Source organism: Oncorhynchus clarkii, chromosome 33, assembly GCF_045791955.1.
Source record: "Oncorhynchus clarkii lewisi isolate Uvic-CL-2024 chromosome 33, UVic_Ocla_1.0, whole genome shotgun sequence".
NCBI lineage: Eukaryota > Metazoa > Chordata > Actinopteri > Salmoniformes > Salmonidae > Oncorhynchus > Oncorhynchus clarkii.
The window spans coordinates 12,619,230-12,639,698 of NC_092179.1; the positions used below are offsets into that span (position 1 = coordinate 12,619,230).

At 44.6% G+C, this 20,469-nt stretch overlaps 1 protein-coding gene and 1 non-coding gene across 3 annotated transcripts; both read right to left on the reverse strand.

The window, feature by feature from the left end:
• Nucleotides 1–2,150: 2,150 nt before the first annotated feature.
• LOC139393350 (small Cajal body-specific RNA 14) lies at nt 2,151–2,280 on the reverse strand. Its single transcript, XR_011629781.1, has one exon. It is a non-coding gene; the product is annotated as a small Cajal body-specific RNA 14 (non-coding RNA).
• Nucleotides 2,281–2,339: 59 nt separating this feature from the next.
• On the reverse strand, nt 2,340–20,126 carry LOC139392770 (zinc finger protein AEBP2-like). Of its 2 annotated transcripts, none has more exons than XM_071141015.1 (8): nt 19,508–20,126; nt 16,657–16,873; nt 16,038–16,145; nt 13,842–14,028; nt 13,225–13,349; nt 8,449–8,516; nt 6,464–6,577; nt 2,340–4,156 (listed from the first exon to the last, which is right to left on the reverse strand). In XM_071141015.1, exons 1-8 carry the CDS (start codon nt 20,014–20,016, stop codon nt 4,144–4,146), a joined length of 1,341 nt encoding a protein of 446 aa, XP_070997116.1. In that variant the 5' UTR covers nt 20,017–20,126; the 3' UTR covers nt 2,340–4,143. The 2 variants fall into 2 exon arrangements, with proteins under 2 accessions (XP_070997116.1, XP_070997115.1); XM_071141014.1 differs by having other exon boundaries at nt 13,225–13,367; nt 19,508–20,107.
• Nucleotides 20,127–20,469: the final 343 nt, after the last annotated feature.

A 20,469-nucleotide genomic window follows, 5' to 3' on the forward strand; every position in this document is an offset into this window, starting at 1 on the left:
CTCACATCCCCAGTATACCTCTGGGAATTGTGGGAAATCCATGATGTCATTCAAGACCACCATTTTCTCCCAGAAGACCACGTTCTTCATTGTTGGAGGACAGCTAGCTATAATCTGAGGCCCCCTGGAAAGATGCAGTTATAAAACATGTGTTCAAGCTATAAGTGAAACCCCGTGGTGTTGTTTCCCATGTTAACCGTGCAACAAACATTCTCTCTGTTTATTTGGAGTGGTAAACAGCTATAGATCCACTTTCTCAAAGTTGGTTTTAATGTATGGGAGAGTTAAACAGTCCGCCTTCCATAGGGGAATAGTTTAAAATCAGATTCTCTTAAAAGGGAGAAAGTTTTTATGAGATTTCTTTTAACACAATCGCTAAACGACACAATGTTCTTGGACTGTATTGCGTTAAGATGGCCAAATCCAAATTAGCAGCCTATCCAAATCATGATTTATGAGCATCTGGCTAATCAGATCGAATCTGCTTGATAAAAGACAGAGCTTGTGAATCTTATGTATAAAAAAAAATACCCCTAATGATCAAATCCCGAAGATAATGAATTTGTGTGTTTGTGTGTGTGCGTGCAACATGAGTGTGTATGCATGTATGCGAGTGCGTGAGAAAAAAGTTACAGGCCTTACAACACGCAATGTGTGACACGCATGACAGCGCCATGGGAGAATCCCTCAGGCTGAGGTCAAACGCAGACCACAGAAACAGGACTTCTCTCATTAGTGGTTTATCCTACACACATAGCATTAGCAGTTAGCCTACACGTCAGATAGCTGCGAAGAAAGATTTTCAATGAGTGTCGACGAAATTAGTCCAATTATGATCATGGCGATGAATACAGTGACACCCACACAGAATGGGTCACGTGTGTTTGGCCCACTTTGCCTTACAAGAGGCTGTCACAATGTGCTGGTGTCTGCGTTAGCCTCTTCTACCGTGACCACTGTCCCTCACCCGAAACCACTCTGGATTATGCGGCTCCTGCTTTTTCTCCCAATAACTATTCTAGAATTGCAAACCAAAGCTGACCTTATCACCACAGCCATAGTTACGGAATAATGAAATGACTAGGATCTTTCTAGGGAGAGAGAAGAAACGGTTACAGACTAACTACCCTGAATGCTTTCTGCCAGCCTTCATATTTTGAAACCATTTGGAATGGAGGCCCGAGAAAAAGAACCCAGAAGTGATTTTAGGGTTCTAAGTTATTGCCTTTGTTCTCGATATAAGACCTAAATTCTTGATCTCGACAATACTAGTCATAGCCAAAAATCTGGAATGGCTAGGGATCTTTTAAAAAACAACTTTTTCTTCCTTCCCAACTTGCACCCGGCAAATCAAAGTTGTTGGATAACTAGCAAGTAATATACTGGTTCATAAAGAAGTGATTAATCCCAGCATTCTCAGTAGGAATCTGGCACTTTGGCGGAAGCGTAACCTGTTTTCAAATGTGCTTTCTAGATCTATGGATTTCAGTCACCACCAGACGACATTGATCATGTAACACTAACAAACCTAACGTCAGATCTCGGTAGTTGGCGAGAATAGATTGATAGATTAGTGCTAACCTACAGGCTTCATGATGTTATTGTAGGGCACAGAGTGGATTCAGAGTGAACTGATATTGCTAATATTGTTTTGGATCAATGTTGGTGTTGTTCCTTACCTCAATATCCCAGAGGTGGTGTCAGCGGTCATTGATCACTTTAATTATCAGTTGCACTTGTCCTAGATGTAAATAACATGCTCTAATCCGACTTTCAATGCAGTCAGTTCATTATGGACAGTCATGAGAGTTGGACTGTCTAAATGAACTGCATTCAATAAAACCTGTTTTTGACAGCACTGTTTACACACACACACACTCACACTGCTGAAGGATGACTTATTGGGTGGGTCGTAGGTCCGTCCGCAGCATGCTCACAAATCTGCTCAGCAAATCAGTCCCAGATGCCCCTAACGCTGCCTGCTGCCCCTGCATTCCTCCCAAACAAGCCTGTTACACAGCCTCCCAAAACACCACAACAGCCCTGCTCTGGATCAACAGACGGAACCAGCTAAAGAACAACCCCACAACAGCACGCACAAACTAGGCCAGAGAGACAGCGAATCATGCTCTACCAACCAAGCCATAGAATGTGTATGGAACCATCGCACAGGGAGCCCAATAACTTGCTAGGTCCTGTCGGTGAGCACCAGCATCACTGTCTGTGGCGTCATGGTCAACAGTACACTTCTCAGTACTGCAATTTTAACAGAACAACCACACTCTCTACAGACATCCCACCCATGCCTAATGTCAGAGGCAATTATAAGAGATGACAGGTTTAATTAAACATTTTATTCAAAAAAAAAAACCTGTGATGCCATGTTATAATGGACCTCTACACACACACACACACACACACACACACACACTTCGGTAGCTATTCAGACAGACCGTGAAGAACAGTCCTACTGTATAGTTCAACATGATCATCCCCATTCCCTGCGGACACTAACATGCAGAGGTCAGTTAGCCAGACTGACAGAAGACTGGAGAGAGAGAGGGGTTAATAATACTGTTATTACTTGCCTATTGCCAGCAGCACAAAGACAACGTACAGAAACACACACACAGGCCTTACAACTTCCTCATCATCATCTTAACTATCAGAAGATTCGACAGTACAATTCACCTAGCTAGTGTCAGACAGAAACCGGGTGCACTTAACAGCCTATTTTCCTAACTATTTTCCTATTGCATTATGTACAATTATTATAGTTTAAAATCTTTTTAAAAATGTTTTTTTTTTTTTTTAAATGGAAAGAAATAATAAAACATCTAGAGTACAATTTCCAGGTATAAAAATATATTACCAATCTCCAGGAGTATTTACAAAGACACGTTTCTCTACAAAATGCAACTAGGTCTCTACAACATCAAGTAACTGTGCTGTTAAGCTCGTAGTCTAGTTGTATTAACTAAAACACCCCCAAAATAGCTCAAATGTTCAGCACCTAGTATATAATACATTTGGCCTACACTACATGACCAAAAGTATGTGGACACCTGCTCGTAGAACATCTCATTCCAAAATCATGGGCATTAATATGGAGTTCGTCCCCCCCTTTTCTGCTATAACAGCCTCCACTCTCCTGGGAAGGCTTTTCACTCGAAGTTGGAACATTGCTGCAGGGACTTGTTTCCATTCAGCCACAAGAGCATTAGTGAGGTCGGGCACTGATGTGGGGTGATTAGGCCTGGCTCAAAGTCTGCGTTCCAATTAATCCCAAAGGTTCAATGGAGTGGAGGTCAGGGCTCTGTGCAGGCCAGTCAAGTTCTTCCACACCGATCCTGACAAACCATTTCTGTATGGACCTTGCTTTGTGCAGGGGGGCATTGTCATGCTGAAACAGGAAAGGGCCTGCCACAAAGTTGGAAGCACAGTATCGTCTGGAATGTCATATGCTGTGGCGTTAAGATTTCCCTTCACAGGAACTAAGGGGCCTAGCACGAACCATTATTCCTCATCCACCAAACTTTACAGTTGGCGCACCTTATTCGGACAGGTAGCGCTCTCCTGGCATCCGCCAAACCCATATTCGTCCGTCGGACTGCCAGATGGTGAAGTGTGATTCATCACTCCAGAGAACGCGTTTCCACTGCTCCAGAGTCCAACGGCGGCAAGCTTTACACCATTCCAGACGACGCTTTGCATTGTGCATGGTGATCTTAGGCTTGTGTGTGGCTGCTCGGCCATGGAAACCCACTTCATTCTACTGCCAATGTTTGTCTACGGAGATCGCATGGCTGTGTGCTCAATTTAACACACCTAGCAGCAACGGGTGTGGCTGAAATAGCCAAATTCACTTATTTGAAGAGGTGTCAGCATACTACTGTGTATAGAGTGTATTTTCAGAAACCATTGAAAACAAATACTAAATTCACTTCATCATTTGGAGGAATTTGACATTGAAAAGAAAGTGAAAAGAGCAGAAAGTTAAAGAAAAAAGGGGGGAAATAAAAGAGGTATTGAAATCTCTGGTCTTCTCCACTCCTGTCCAGACAGGATATGACATGGGGACTTCCTGTGCCAGGTGACATAGTCAGGCTCCTGCTCGAGTCCCTTTTGATTGGTCCTTAGTCTCTAGAAGAACATCCTGTAACGACAGCGGCACTTTACATTCGTTTCCACTTATGCATATTGTGTACGCATGACATCACTCTTAACACGGTCCACCTCCCCCCACAGTCATTCATGTACTGTAAGCATTCCTCTACATGTTCAGAATGTTATACATTCTACCGGGGTTTTTACAGAACTATGAGAGGATATCGACCATTACATTTTCATACAGGAGGAATCAAGGCCCAGGGAACCACTTTTGTGAAGAAAAATATTTATCAGGGGAGTGATGGGGAGGGTTGCATTATAGTGGCCAGAAGGGTCAACAGCAGGGGATGACACCCAAGATGCAAGACGGCATTGAGGGAGGTGGGTCAAGAAAGGGGTGGAATGCTTTGTCTACAGCGTAGTATTTTCTTCTGGCTGACAACAGTGACGGGTGCCACCTGGTGGGGAAATAAATAGCAGTCACATCATTCCTGAATCTTGAAAGCTGTGCTTCTCAGATTACTCCTGGCACACAAATCATAATGACAACACACCATAACCTGACCCTACTGAATGTCAGGCATGTCAGGATTCTTTCTCTCACTATCCCATACGAGACAGAGAGAAGGAGGAGAGTGGAGGAATGTGTGTTTGAAAACAACAGGCCAAGGAGCCAGTGAGTGCTTCAGGGGTTAGGTTAGGGGTCACCCAGGAAAATACTACTTGAGTAAAGGTATTTGGTTTTAAATTAACTTAAGCATCAAAAGTAAAGGTATAAATCTTTTGTAATTCCTCATATTAGACCAACCAGACGGCACGATTTTCTAGTCATTTTGAGTTTACGGATGGTCAGGGGCACACTTTCAAATGAAGCATTTGTGTTTTGTGAGTCTGCCAGATCAGAGGTAGTAGGGATGACCTGGATGTTCTCGTTAAGTGTGTGAATTAGACCTTTTTCCTTTCCTGTTATGCATAAAAAGTTTAAAAAGTACTTTTGGGTGTCATGGAAAATGTATTGAGTAAAAAGTACATTATCTTCTTAATGAATGTAGTGAACTAAAAGTAGTCAAAAATATAAATAGTAAAGTACAGCTAGCACAAGAAACAACTTTAGTCATTTAAAAGTATTTTTTACTTAAGTACTTTACACCACTGAAGAGGGGGGGGGGGGGCTCTTCAGGGAACCATACCTTCTTCACTTTGCCTATAAAGCATTTACATCACTGAAGGGGGGGGGGGGGGGCTCTTCAGGGAACCATACCTTCTTCACTTTGCCTATAAAGCATTTACATCACTGAAGGGGGGGGGGGCTCTTCAGGGAACCATACCTTCTTCACTTTGTCTATAAAGCATATACATCACTGAAGGGGGGGGGGCTCTTCAGGGAACCATACCTTCTTCACTTTGCCTATAAAGCATTTACATCACTGAAGGGGGGGGGGGGGGGCTCTTCAGGGAACCATACCTTCTTCACTTTGCCTATAAAGCATATACATCACTGAAGGGGGGGTGGGGGCTCTTCAGGGAACCATACCTTCTTCACTTTGCCTATAAAGCATATACATCACTGAAGGGGGGGTGGGGGCTCTTCAGGGAACCATACCTTCTTCACTTTGCCTATAAAGCATTTACATCACTGAAGGGGGGGTGGGGGCTCTTCAGGGAACCATACCTTCTTCACTTTGCCTATAAAGCATATACATCACTGAAGGGGGGGTGGGGGCTCTTCAGGGAACCATACCTTCTTCACTTTGCCTATAAAGCATATACATCACTGAAGGGGGGGTGGGGGCTCTTCAGGGAACCATACCTTCTTCACTTTGCCTATAAAGCATTTACATCACTGAAGGGGGGGTGGGGGCTCTTCAGGGAACCATACCTTCTTCACTTTGCCTATAAAGCATTTACATCACTGCTTGTAAGAATAAAAGAGAGGAAAGACTAGGTACAACAAACTCAAAGCAGCCGGCATTCACATGCAAGGCCGACGTGAGGTTCAGGATCACCTCTCTCCATGGGCATTGGGTGTTCATATTTAGCTCTGTGCTGCATGGCCATCCATTACAAGAAGCCTGTAACCATCATTAATTAGCTGGGTAAACACAGAGTAGCACAGGCCCTCGGGGATCACTGGGCCAGTACGGAGTCTAGGAAAACACACTGGCTGTGGTAGGTATGCTCACATTGTTGTTGTTGTGAGTCAACCATTGTATGAGTTATTTGCACGTCCACAGGCACACACACACTATTTGGAGAGTAAATGATTAGCCCTAATGGTCTATGCCTCAAGATTTGGCAACCCCCCCCCCCCCCCCCCCCTCCAGTGCATGCACACACACACACACACACACACCTGTATATGTTGGGGTCCAGCAGTACGTGTGTCTCCTGGGGCAGCTGGGAGAGGTGGACCACCTTGGTCTTCTGCTGTGGCCGGTCACTCTCATTCACCCACACATCAGGTAGTCTGGAGAGGGGGATAGAGATTGAGAGCAAGCGAGAGGGAAGGAGGAGAGAGAGAATGTGAGAGCACAAGGGAAGAAGGATGAGAAAAGGAGGAGAAGAGAGTGAGGGAGAGAGAGAGGGGGAAGAGGTGACAGACAGTACAAATCTTGTAGTTGGCACCGTGGCCTCTCTGAGCTGGTGTCTGACTGGCATCTAACAGACATGGGTTAAGAGGAGATTGCAGTGGTACAAATGCATGCTTCCTAAAGTGCTTGTCTAACTAAAGAGTGTATTTAGGTGTTATCTGTGGGAAACATTGGGAGAGGATCAATGCCAGTACTGGGCTCCTCTCTACTCCTGCTACAGTCGTCACTGTGTGCGTCACCAGGAAAGCATCCCAATGAACAAACAGAGAGAGAGAGAGAGAGAAAGAGAGAGGATGTGGGGGAGATGTGAATAAGCGGTGCCTGGTTCATCGTTAGCAGACTGCTTGGCTATAGATCATAGATTCAGAGAGGGGCAGATGAAAGCCCTAGGGGGAGGAAAGGAGAAGGAAAGGAAGAAAGTGGATAGTGGATGAAAGGAGAAGAGAGAGGTATTAAAGAAATGGAGAGGCGAGAGGGGACCATACCCTTGCAGAGGGATGAACCCAAGTGGACAGAGCCAAAACAAAAACGGCAGAAAAGCACCCAATAACATGCTAGGAGACAGAGAGGAAGGCCTCAGCTGTGTCACTGTACACATAGGATGCTGCTGCAGCGCCGTAGCTGAGTGCTAGAAGTGACTACAATAACATCTGGTAGACATTCTCCATGGTAGTGTGGGTGACGGTTGCCTTCACAGCAACATGGTCCTTAGAGAGACATATCCAACTCTTAAACAAAACACTCTGCTTCTGAAACGAGTGCTGCAATACGCCTCTTGCTCCTCCTCCTCCCTTCTTCATCCAAACCCCAAAACAACAAAAATTCCAAAAGAGAGAGGTTTATTTTGGACATGTACCATGAAAGCGAGCGTCGTTTTGGCTTATAGCCCGTTTCCTGACCCAGAAATTTGCTTCTGTCGGAGATGAGCTCTCTGCGAGAGGGGTTTTAGACAGAGCAGAGCTGACAGCCTGTTCCTCCAGCTGAGAAACTAATGGCTAGAGAGGAGGGCTGCACAGGGCTTTGTCTCAGTCTGAAGTGACTTCCTCTCCTTCTCTCCTCTGGCTGAGAAACTAATGGCCTGAGGAGGAGTAGGGCTACACAGGGCTGCAGCTCAATAGTCTGAAGAGGCTCTCTCTCCTCGTCTACTCCCCTTCAATAATTTTCCTGATAATATAGTACGCCAACTACATAGCTAACTTACAATAATTCAGTCTGAAATGCACACAGCTGGTTATGATAGCTGTAATGATTGTCAAGGGAGCTCTTGGTCATTAATTATCTCCTAAACTGGGCCACTGATCAAAATTAACCTATGGGACTACACCAAAGGAAAAGAGAAAGAGTTCAGGAGGGATGAAAGGGTGGACAGAGATCACAGAGTAGCTCCCACGACACGAGTGAACTCATCCAGATCACTGACCCTTCAAGATGGAGACGCTAACCTGGGTATCCTCCTGTGTGTGTGTGTGGTGCGATGGTAGGGTCACAGGTGATTGCCAGCCTCCTGCCCACAGCCACAGGACAAATTGACTAACCACCACTAAACGCCTGCTGACATTTACAGAGCAGGGGAGGAGAAGGATAGGAAGAGAGGAGGGGGAGGATAGCCCTCTGCTTGCCAGTAGTACAGGAGAGAAAAGGGAGAGAAGAGGACTGTGGCATTGTGTCTGCCAACAGGAGAGAACTGAAGAGCAGGATGTTGGGAGGAGAGGTAGAGGGGAGGGTGGAGAAAAAGAGGGCAACTCACATGTCCTCAGGAGTCCAGTGGAGGAGGACTTTAACCTTCCCAGAATCTTCCTTCCTCCTCGCTATTACCTAGAGATAGAAGAAGAAGAGAGGTAAGACACCACCCAATAACAGAGACATTGGAAAAACAACACATTGTTGTTGAGGTCATACTGGAGAGATATTTGGAGAGACACACCCACCCACACACACACACCATCCCTAACCAAAGGCCTGATGCTGATGGCAAGTCAGTAAAAGGAATCAGACACCTGGCTCCAGTCTAATTAAGCCAGACTCAATCTGTCCTCCCTCCCACTCCGCAGACTAACACTGTTACTTCACTGGCCTGAAGACGCCAGTCCAGCCACTAAACATATACACACACCCTGTGTGTGGTAGGAACAATACAGCTCCCTGACTGACGTTAGTGCATTCCACAGTGAGTGAGTGTGACCCTGGACCAAGGTGAAGACTAGGAATGCTCTTTATCTTTAGAAACACACAGATGGATGTGTGCATACACGTACACACACACACACAATGTAAGTCACAGTGTGAAAAGACATTACACTAGACTCTCTCCCATGGTTTTATTTGCTTTTTGCTTTGGCTTAGAGAAGGCCTGCTGGGTTTGCTTGGCTACCCAAAGTACTTGCTTCAGCCAAATGCTACGCCACGCCCATGGACGTTCATTTCTTCTCCGCGATGAGTCTGGATCCGAGTACCTCCCCGACGATGTCTAGAACACAAACACATTCTAACCATTCTGATTGGTCCCAGAAACTGATGGGTGGGGCCAGAGCCAGAACACACGTGGATAAAGATGTAAAGACCCAATCGTTGATGACTTTGTTTTGTACAACACCCATCATTTTTGCCATCCCCACAATGATGGCAGTCTCAGACTTAAGTACGAAGTGAACAGAGCAGCGGAATAATTCAGTCGGAGTCGTCAGGCAACTGCTGGGTTCCTACGCTGTCTGTCTCTCTTGATTTCTCTGTGAAAATACTGGTAGAAGTTCTCCAACTGCATGTGTAGGGGAGAGATGGTGGGAGTGAGGGAGGACAGAGGCTGGAAGGAGGTGAAGAGGTCTGTTTTCTAAGCGGCTCCAACAACAGGCCTGGCTGGGTCTGAACTCTGGCATGTACGTCAGAGCAGTGTGTTTCATGGGAGGGTTGCTGGCAGTTCCCTTTATTAGCAGTTTAATTAAAAAAAGGGACACAGGAGTCAGTGTTATTCCCTGGCTGGGCCCTTCATTTTCAGCAGGCCTCAACACTGCACACATGAACTCATGTGAGTTTAAACCGTCAATTTTGGAAAACAAGTTGTGTGATTGTGATGCTTTAGAAATGTGTTTATTTTTATTTTTTAAATCAGCATTTAATATCAGCAGGCTTTTCACTTGAACTAAAATAAAAGTTTTAATTGACCCTGGTCAGCCAGTCGACTGCCTGCCCCTCTCCCAGCCTCTAGCTGGCTCAATGGAAGTTGTGAATCTTTGTTTTCATTTCAACAACTTTCTACTTGTGATGTGCTAGACGCCTTGAGCAAGATTGCTTCATCCAAAAGATCCAGTCTTGCTGCAGCGTTCTGCTCCTCTGATTGCAGAATCTTTAACACATGTTTACCAGAAGTGTTTTTGGTGCCATCCCCAGGGTCTGGAAAGTGGCCCACATACTCCCCCTTCAAAAGGTGGTGTCGGGTCACCTAAGTAATTCTGAGCCCTATGTCCAAACTCTTGCAGAGCAAAAATGATAGAACCCTTGGCAAATACTCAGATCCTTTTTAACTAGGAAATGTATTGTAATTATACAATTGGTGAGTCTGACGGTGTCTGTTCCACAAGTTACCACCGGCTAAAGCTATGATGTTGAAATGCTAATTTTCTCTGTTCTGTCTCACTGTCCAATCAGCCCAGCCGGAAGTAAAAAAAATATATTTAAAAAAAAAGCAGAGTTAAAAAAAAAAAGATATATAATAATAATAATAATAATTCACAAAAGTAGCGCACTGGGCCTTTACTAGTATTAGTGTCAGGACAATATCTTGTGGAAGGATGAAATAGTATGAATAAATGAATCAAAATAACGCTCATGAAAATAGGTCAATCATTTGAATATGTTGGTAACCCGTTGTATAAAAGGTATAACGCCCACGAAGCTGGTGTCTGGAGGATACATTTGCACGGTTTGCAGGCCCTCGACCAGGACTCGGTCCTAACACCCGTGCCAATATATCCTACAGGGATCAATTCGTGTTCCGGTTAAAAATAAAAAATAATGAAAACATTCACCTGTATGCAGGTGACACTGTGGTGTATGCTATTGACCCCGCATCTGACCAGGCCCAGTCAGTCTCAATCTTTTGCTATCGCCCTCCAAGAAGGCCTTTGCTGAACTGACATTGGTACTTAGTGCAGGTAAAACCAAGAACATGTTATTTTCCAAATCACATAAGAATCTGATGATTTATGCAGAAGTACTCCTTAGGGGTGTAAAGGTACACGTAGTCGTACCGAAACGTTCGGTTCAGGGACCTCGATTCGGTCGCACTGAACCCGAATGAATACATAAAAACTAATATTACAAAATGCATACGCTGCGTCGTAGTAGGCCCATGCCGTAAATCTGAACTAAAACAAACATGTAAGGCTATTCCGTTAAAACTAGCGCCTACGCGGACATCGGAATCAAAATTACCTTAACTGGCGCATTTCACATTTTGTGAGGCGCAGCCAAGGACGAGTTCTGTACGATGGGGAGGTTGATAAACCCGAATTGGGAGGATCATCAACAATCGTTTAAATCTCCAGTATGTGGACATTCAGGCTTCCCCAGCAGATTACAACTGATATGGGCAGAGAGTTGTGGATAAAACATTAACAGTATGTCGCCACGCTCAACAAGAATATCCTATGCAGCTGCCAACACCTCAAATGTGTTGACACATTTACTCTGACATCAAGACAGAAACACCACCGTATCACCTCGGCATTCAAGCATTCCTTGGCAGATGACTCTGACCGGGCCAAATACATTACAAGAGCGATAGGTAGGCTGTGTTTTATTATTTGCTTTATAACCACAGACATACCCAATCACGGTGATTGAGAATAGGGGGGTTTCAGCGCCTTACGAACTTCCTCTTGCGCCAATTTAAGCAAACAGGTTGTACCCGCTCTATATGAGCAAGCCAAAGATGAGGTTTAGAATGAATTGGCCAACGCACCCCTGTGTTGCGCTTACGTAACAGTGACAGACATCACATTACCCTGGAATAGGAGATGTGCCGTGCTACAGACATGCCCCTTTATGAGCATCCCAACTGCGCATCTGGCACTGAAGGAGACAGTGTCATGGCGTGTTCGTAACCAAGTGGGAATTTACCACATACGACTGGGGAAAACCCACTTGAATGGCCCTCCAACTGGTACTTACTTACTTGTGGGAAACTTGTCAATGATCTGAAGCACACACTTCTCCCACATGATTACCTCGGGTGTCGCCTACTAAGGAAACGGCCTTGAGCAGCATTTGGCAGTTAAATGCAGCAAAACATTAATAAAAAAGCAATCTATTGTGGGTAAAAAAAAACATGTTTACAAGCATGATGGCTGTACTTTTAGTTTATGTTTGACGCAGCTTGTTGGCAATTAGCTACTTGCGTTTCTCAACGAGTTCAAATCACATGAACGCATCCAACTGGTATTTATGACTTCACAACTCCCAGAAGGTGACAAATGCAGCATCAAGAGTGGAAACATGAGAGGACCAACATGACAATCCTGTCACAACAGAATGACAGGAATATTGTGAATGGAACTTCACCGAAACTGAACCGCGACCCCCCCAATACATATCAAACCGTGGGTTTGATGAACAGTTACACCCCTAGTACTTTGGATTGTGCCCTCGTTGATCGTGTCCCCTCTTATAAATATCTGGGCATCTGGATGAACGAAAAGCATGTTGACGAATAAGTTACGAAATTAATCAGTCAAATAGGCTTCCAATATAGGGACAAATGCTGTCTTTTGTTAAATAGCAGAAAACAAAATCTTCCAGTCAACATTCATTCCGGGTTATTGACTATGGGGATTTGTCTATATGAATGCAGCTGCCACTGTACTGAAGCCGTTGGGCACAGTTTATCACAGTGCATTATTACGGGCGATAGGTTCCGTACTCATCATTGCATTTTGAATCAGAAAGTAGGCTGGCCCAACGTGAAGTCTCGTAGATCGAGGCATTGTGCTCTTTGTCTATAAACTGCCATCATACCTTACCTCATTGTTAAACTTCAGACGTAGAAGTTACCAGACCCGGACTCAGGGATGGCTAACCCTGGAGAGCCCTTCAATCTCCACCGAATTAGGTAAATCTGATTTGGGTTTTTCTAAAAAAGTCCTTAAAGTTAGAGTTGGTGCCTCTAGAGCAATTCAGGCAGATGTTAGAGGGCTTTTTACTGAAGAATGTGTTTGTTTCATACGGTTGTGTTTACTTTTCACATATTGTGTAATTGATGTGTGTATAGAAAGACATGTATAATAGTGCAATGGTTGTGTATTGATGTGTTCATGCAGGCCTCATCTGCATAAAGAGAACGTGGTCTCAGCATGACTCCCAGCTTAAATAAAAGTTTTAAAAAAAGAAAAATTATTCTGTAGGTCTGCTGTGCCCTCTGCTGTCTGAACAGTGAAGTACAGTGTGTGTGTGCAGGACCCTGCATGGTCTGCCTCCGCTGGATCCCTGACCATGCTGTGGTAGACAACGGTGTGTGTGTGCTACTACTAACCGTGCTGTGAAACACCACACTGTGTCCGTTGCCCAGGCTCTCTATATGTGTAGCCAGGTTGAGGCAGATGGCCCGGTGTCTGATAGCATCCATGGTCTGGGCATCAAAGAAGTCGTGAGGTCGTGCTGGAGGGACAGAACACACTGGGGTGAGAGAGGGGGAGCGTTAAACTGAGGTTCATAGGTCGGGAGGTCAGAGGGGATTAGCCAATCAGATGGATCTGACCCTCGTAGATATTCATCATCAAAACGTTTCCCACCACCCGATTGGTTAAGACGCTTGGTTTGAATGCCAGGCAACCTGATCAGTGAGTACATGATTGGTTTATTGATTGATTGTATGATTGAGTGTGTGTCCGTGCATATCTGTGTGTGTATACACATGCTTGCATTTGTGGGTGCTTGTATTGCCATCCTTATGGGTACCAGAAATGCCCAAAAGTCCCAGAGGACAAAGGCTATTTTAGGCTTAGGTTTACAGTTAAAATTAGGGCAACAATTAGGCAAAATAGGATTTTTAATGGAAATCAATTTTAGGTCCGCACAAGGATAATAAAACATGCTGTGTGTGTATTGCGTGTGTTTATATGTGCGTGTGTGTGTTTCTCGGATACGTACGTAAAGACCGCCTGCGTTTGTTCTTGAGTTTCCGCCTCTTGTTAAGCCCCGCCTTCGAAGGTGAATCCTCCTTCATCTTGCCCTGATTGGCCAGCTTGTTGGTGTTCTGGGAGCTGAAGTGGGTGGGTACGTGGCGCGCTAGCCCCCCCTGGGAGGCAAACGTGGCATTGCAGCCCCCCACCACACACTGACAAAGATGGAGACGACACCGGTGAGAACACGGACTAGTAGATTTAACAGTAGATCGCTTATTCAACAGCACTTACATAGAGAATAACAGTATTGGTCGTTCTATTTGAAATCTAGCTGATTTCTATTTCAATAATAGCTCAAAGGGTTTAATGCAGGGGAAACTGTAGGTCTGGGTATAGAAGGCACAGTTCAATGGAACCATTCAATATAAAATCATGCATTAGCATCACACAGGATAGTGTGTGACAAGTGTATTGTGTTGGAGATAATTAGAATCATTCTAAGACTAGAATAATCTATAGCACCTGACATGTACATACAGAAGGTATGAAAGTATTCACACCCCTCGACTTTAGCCACAATTTGTTGTGCTACAACCCGATTTTCAAATGTCCAAGTGGAATTATGTTTTGACAAATGTTCACTAATTAATTAAAACTGAAAGCAGAAATGTGTTGCGTCAATAAGTATTCAACCCCCTTTGTTATGGCAAACCTAAATAAGTTCAGGAGTAAAAATGTGCTTAAGTCACATCATAAGTTGCATGGACTTAAGTGTTTAACATGATTTTTGAATGACTACCTCATCTCTGTACCCCACCCATACAATTATATGTAAGGTCCCTCAGTTGAGCAGTGAATTTCAAACAGATTAAACCACAAAGACCAGGGAGGTTTTCCAATGCCTCGCAAAGAAGGGCACTTATTGGTAGATGGGTAAAAAAAATAATAATGTAAGCAGACATCGCATATCCCTTTGAGCATTGTGAAGTTATTAACACACAGTCACTACAAAGATACAGGCGTCCTTCCTAACTCAGTTGCCGGAGAGGAAGGAAACCGTTCAGGGATTTCACCATGAGGCCAATGGTGACTAAAACAGGTATAGTGTTTAATGGTTGTGATAGGAGAAAACTGAGGATTGATCAACAAAACTGTAGTTGCTCCACAATACTAACCTAATTGACAGACTGAAATTAAGGAAGCCTGTACAGAATATTCCAAAACATGCATCCTGTTTGCAATGTTCCTAGGCCGTCATTGAAAATAAGAATTTGTTCTTAACTGACTTGCCTAGTTAAATAAAGGTTAAAAAAAACAAGGCACTAAAGTAAAACTGCAAAGAATGTGGCAAAGAAATTAACTTTATGTCTTGAATACAAAGCTTTATGTTTAGGGCAAATCCAACCACACATCACCGAGTACCACTTCACATTTTCAAGCATGGTGGTGGCTGCATCATGTTATGGGTATGCTCGTCATTAACAAGGACTTTTCTTTAGGATAAAAATAAACAGAACAGAGCTAAGCACAGGTCAAATCCTAGAGAAAAACCTGGTTCAGTCTGCTTTCCAGCAGACACTGGAGACAAACTCACCTTTCAGCAGGACAGTAACCTAAAACACAAGGTCAAATATATACAGGAGTTGCTTACCAAGACGACATTGAATAATGTCAGGCCTGGTTACAGTTTTGACATGAATTGGCTTGAAAATCTAATACGAGACTTGAAAATGGCTGTCTAGCAATGAGCAACAACTTGACAGAGCTTGAAGAATATAAAAATAATGTGCAAATATTGTACAATCCAGGTGTGCAAAGCTCTTAGAGACATACCCAGAAAGACTCACAGCTGTAATCGCTGCCAACGGTGATTCTAACATGTATTAACGCAGGGGTGTGAATACTTCTGTAAATTAGATATTTCTGTATTTCATTTTCAATAAATTAGCAAAAATAAATAAAAACATGTTTTCACTTTGTCATTATGAGGTAGTGTGTAGATGGGCGAGGGAAAAACAATTGAATCCATTTTGAATTCAGGCTGTAACACAGCAAAATGTGGAATAAGCCAAGGGGTATCAATACGATGAAGGCACTGTATCTGACATGAGGATGTGGTTTGCAGAGTCAGTGCTTTGATGTTGTGTGTGTGACAGTGAAGGGAGAGTGAGCGAGCGAGCAACCGAACAGGAAAATGGAAGAAAGGAAGGCGTTTTCTCACCTTGAATGGTTTGTCTCCGCTGTGTGAGACCATGTGTCTCTGGAGCCAGCTCTGACTGGTAGACGGGGTGTTGTACACCTTGCAGCCTTTCCACAGGCACACAAAAACCTGGCGAGAGGACAGCAACACTGTTAAACACACGTCTCTTCACAGGTCACTCACAACCTAGCTCTTATGAGTTACCCAAGATGCAATGTAAGAAACTAAATGTCCTACTATCCTAGATAATTGTAGTAGTTGGCAGATGGACATTTCATATATAAATTCAATGACGGACCATTTTTAACTGATGCACCTAGAAACTCAAGTCCCCATAAACTGACCCCCGCCCCCTCTCTGAACCTACAGTTCCAAGAGAGATAAAACATCAAGCGGTCTTTGTACAGCAGTACTTCTCATCTGGAGTTAGTTTAACACAGGATGTTTGGATTATCTTCAAGATGGAGAAGAGGGGGATTGATATTTTGAAGACAGGGTTGTGGTGGTGGAGAAGAGGAGAAGAGGAGTTGGAGGCGTAAAACTCGAAGGTGAAGGAGGAAGGGGATAGAAGATGGTGAGCAGGCAGGCAGGACAGAGAAGATGAAGTGAAGGATAGAGAAGAAGAAAAAAAAAAACATACCCCTCCCCGTTGTCCGTCCACGTGCACGCCCCTGATGTGCTCAGCCAGGTCTGGGCTAGTGGTAAAGAGGAGCTGGCACTGGTCCCAGCAGCAGGTGTATGCCACGCTCTTACCCACCGACGGGGTGGCGGTGCCCGGGCCGTGCCCGTTCATCATGGCAGGTGTGGAGCGCCCGCTGGACGCTGTGCTCTCCATGTCCATCAGAGTACTGCTGATACTGAGAGAGAGGGAGGGAGGGAGATGGGGTCAGCACAGAGATCTGTTGTACTACATAACAAATCAAATGTTATTAGTCACATCTTACCTTGAAATGCTTACTTACAAGCCCTTAACCAACAATGCAGTTAAGAAAATATTTACTAAATAAACTAGAGTAAAAAACAGGAGTAACAAAATAACAATAACGAGGCTAATGGTACCGAGTCAATGTGCAGGAGTACAAGTTAGTCGAGGCAATTGAGGTAATATGTGCACGTAGGTAGGGGTAAAGTGACTATGCATAGATAAACAGTGAGTAGCAGCAGCGTAAAAAAGGGGGAGGGGTCAATACAGCCATTTAATTAGCTGTTCAGCAGCCTTATGGCTTGGGAGGTTAGATGCTGTTAAGCAGCATTTTGGACCTAGACTTCGCGGTCTGGTACCTCTTGTTGTGTCGTAGCAGAGAGAATAGTCTGACTAGGGTGGCTGAAGTCTTTGGAAATTTTTAGGGCCTTCCTCTGACACCACCTGGTTGGTATAGAGGTCCTGGGTGGCAGGAATCTTGGCCCCCGTGTGGTACTGGGCCGTACGCACTACCCTCTGTCGCGCCTTGCGGTCGGTTCTAGTCATGGGTTTGGACAGCCTCAGTCACTAAATCTTGGTGATTTAGTGTGTTTGTAGCATGTGCAGACACTGCTCGTCAACAGACTTCTCTGGGGCATATGAGGTTTAGTATGCCTGGTCTACAAGGAGGGATGCGAGGGTGTCATAGTGGATTTTAATCTCAGGCCACTACAGACATAGAAGTATATCCCTTCGTCCTCACACACAAAGCCTCTCAGAGTGCACTAGTGACTCAGTAATGCTACCATGTTGCACTGAATGAAGAGAAAGTGACACACACACACACCTCATAAGGCTGCCTGCCTCCAGCTGCTCCCCTGCTCTGTTCCTGAGGTCCTCAGTGCCAGCAGGGGAACAAAAGTTACATTGAGACCATGCAGCTGCCCAAACAGTAGAGCTCTCTCCTCCATTCACTCCCTCTTTTCTTACTACAGGCCTTTCTGCCCCGGCTAGACAAAGCAACACACCAGGACGGGAGAGGGGGGGAAAGGGGGTGTGGTGGGGGGGGAATCCCCTCTCCTTCAGATACAACAGGAGCTGAAATGTAGTAACACAGGGTCTTAGGCCTTTGTGCTAACTGGGTTTATTTTGTTAGCTACCCGCTACAGGTCATCTTATGGCTACAGACTGAGACAATCTACTGGGATCCAGAAAGGGAATCATCCCACTATTTTAGCAGCAAAAGGAGAAGGGTGGATATCGAGGTGTGTGAAATGGTTGAGGTCTCTGCTTCCGTCTGAATAAGAAATGTATGTGTATATTGTTATTTTCTGTTGGCTAGTCTAGTGATATTCAGACATCGTGTACAGTATATGTGTATGTATTAGTATATGGCCGATAGGACCCTATATCCACACTGGACAGGCTTTTGCATATGTGTCTGTGTGTTGACTTCTATTGTTACATGCACATAAAGAGTCACACAGGCGTAACCGGAATTCTGCACAGTGTTAGGTGAATCAGATCGGCGAAACTCACTGCTTCGGCAGGGCCGCAGCAACCCCGAGTAAATTATCCTATGTTGCACTGTAAGAGAGTTGAGCAGCGAGTTGCATACATCATTACTCATTTCTAACGCCTTTGATCTGATTCACTCTCTCGTTCTGCACTAGTTTATGATCCAGTGGAAGTTCCATCTTGGCCATTTCACATAATGGCATGGGGAATTCTGGGTACACATCTAAATATCTCAGAAAGACTTGTGTGTGTGATTCCCTCATGTGCATGTGGGTGAGAATCTGTGTGTGTGTGTGTGTGTATAGGACTCATCTCAACATAGACGTCCTGTAACTACAGTGACCCAGCCACAAGGCCAAACCAACTAGAAGGCGATGAGGAGTTGTGTTGACCACACTGACACGTCTGTAAGTGTGTGTGTAGATATGCTAGTGTGTGATTATAATTTTCTTTGTCTCAGTGCTCCACTTGTGAAATTACTCATGGGACTTTCACCAAACTGTTTTCAAGGATACATGCCAACTTGGACGATCTTACTCACTGAATTGGTTCATAAGATAAAATCAAGTCTGAAATGTTCATATTGCTGTTGTCTCTCTTTTTAAAACGTGGTTTTATAGTAGCTACGTTATTACACAATGAGCATCGTGGTGGCCAAGTAGCAATGCAGGCCATACATGGACATTATGTCCAGATGCGGGTGTACGTGCAGCGTGGAACCATTCCGTTGAAACCTAAAGGCAAACCTAGGCCTATTCAACTATCGGTTAAAACTATGCATGTACCCAAATGTTGTCAACTGTCCATAACGCATCGTTGCGCATTGGGTGGTGATGCATTGTAGCAAAACAAACCCGACTGTTACGCTAAACTGTTGTTTGGCAAAAGACAAAGTGCGGAGATATCGCACAACACTGTATAATTGCAAGGATAGTGAATGCAACTCGTGACAATGTAGTTTGATCACAAACGTCAACACCTTATCGAGATTGAATCATTGTTGGTGTGGGCTGGTAACATTGTTGCGCTGCTTTGTATTCAACATTTGACTGGGTATTAGTAATGCACAGACCTGTCTTCCGAATCCATTCGACTGAGAGGTTCTCCATCCGAGGAGGATATCTCGACACTGGCCCGTCTTTTGATACCGTGGTCAGTTTTCTCCGTGGATTCCTCGCTTTTGGTCTTGTCGGAGCTAGGAAGCGAGGACACGCTCTCCTCTCTTTGTTCTTGATTCAGCTCCACCGTGCTCTCCCCGGTTTCGGTGCTACTCGCAGGGATTCCCTCCACGGGACTTTTAACCGGTTCAGACAGTTCACAGGCCGGTTCGTCTTCTTTGTTGCCGTTTTCCGTGGGTAAAACCGATTCTTTGGCGACTTCTGGTGCGACTGAAGGCTTCTCCTCTTTGCTGTCTCCGTTGCTCACGTCCATTTCTGTTTCGTCCTCGTTGTCACCCGGTTCCTGTTTCGAGTCTGCAGGGCCCTGCTTATTATTCCTGTTCTCTCCCTTGGCCAATGTTCCATTTTGCTCGTTTGCCGGTGTGGAGTCTTGTTCGGTACGGTTGGTTGTAACTGCAGCCATGTTCACAGCTCTTAGTAAGCTATTTTGTGTTGTAGGCTACTACCCCCCCAAAAGTTGGTTCTTTCTCCCAATCGCATGCGCTGCTTCACCATGAGCGTTCAACCGGGACGCGAGGGGAGGAGGCATAACCATGACGTAGTCCCCCGCATTGTGGACCGTTCCACGTGTTCCAGAGAACTATTGTTATATTTGTTTTATATTTACAAAAAAAATGTTCCAGAAACCAGAACATTGACATAATTTAAAGTGAAATGTTAGGGCCAATCACCCATTAATACATTTCAGTCAGAAATCTAGACAATTCTTACGGTGTTCCACTCTTAGCGGGCCTAGCATATGTGTAATTATGTTTTTGTATAACGCCTAGATTCAAGACTTGGTGCTTTTCAGCTAAAATTATTATGTAGAATTCTTGCCACCAACAAAATGCTGAATATTTGGGGCATAATATCA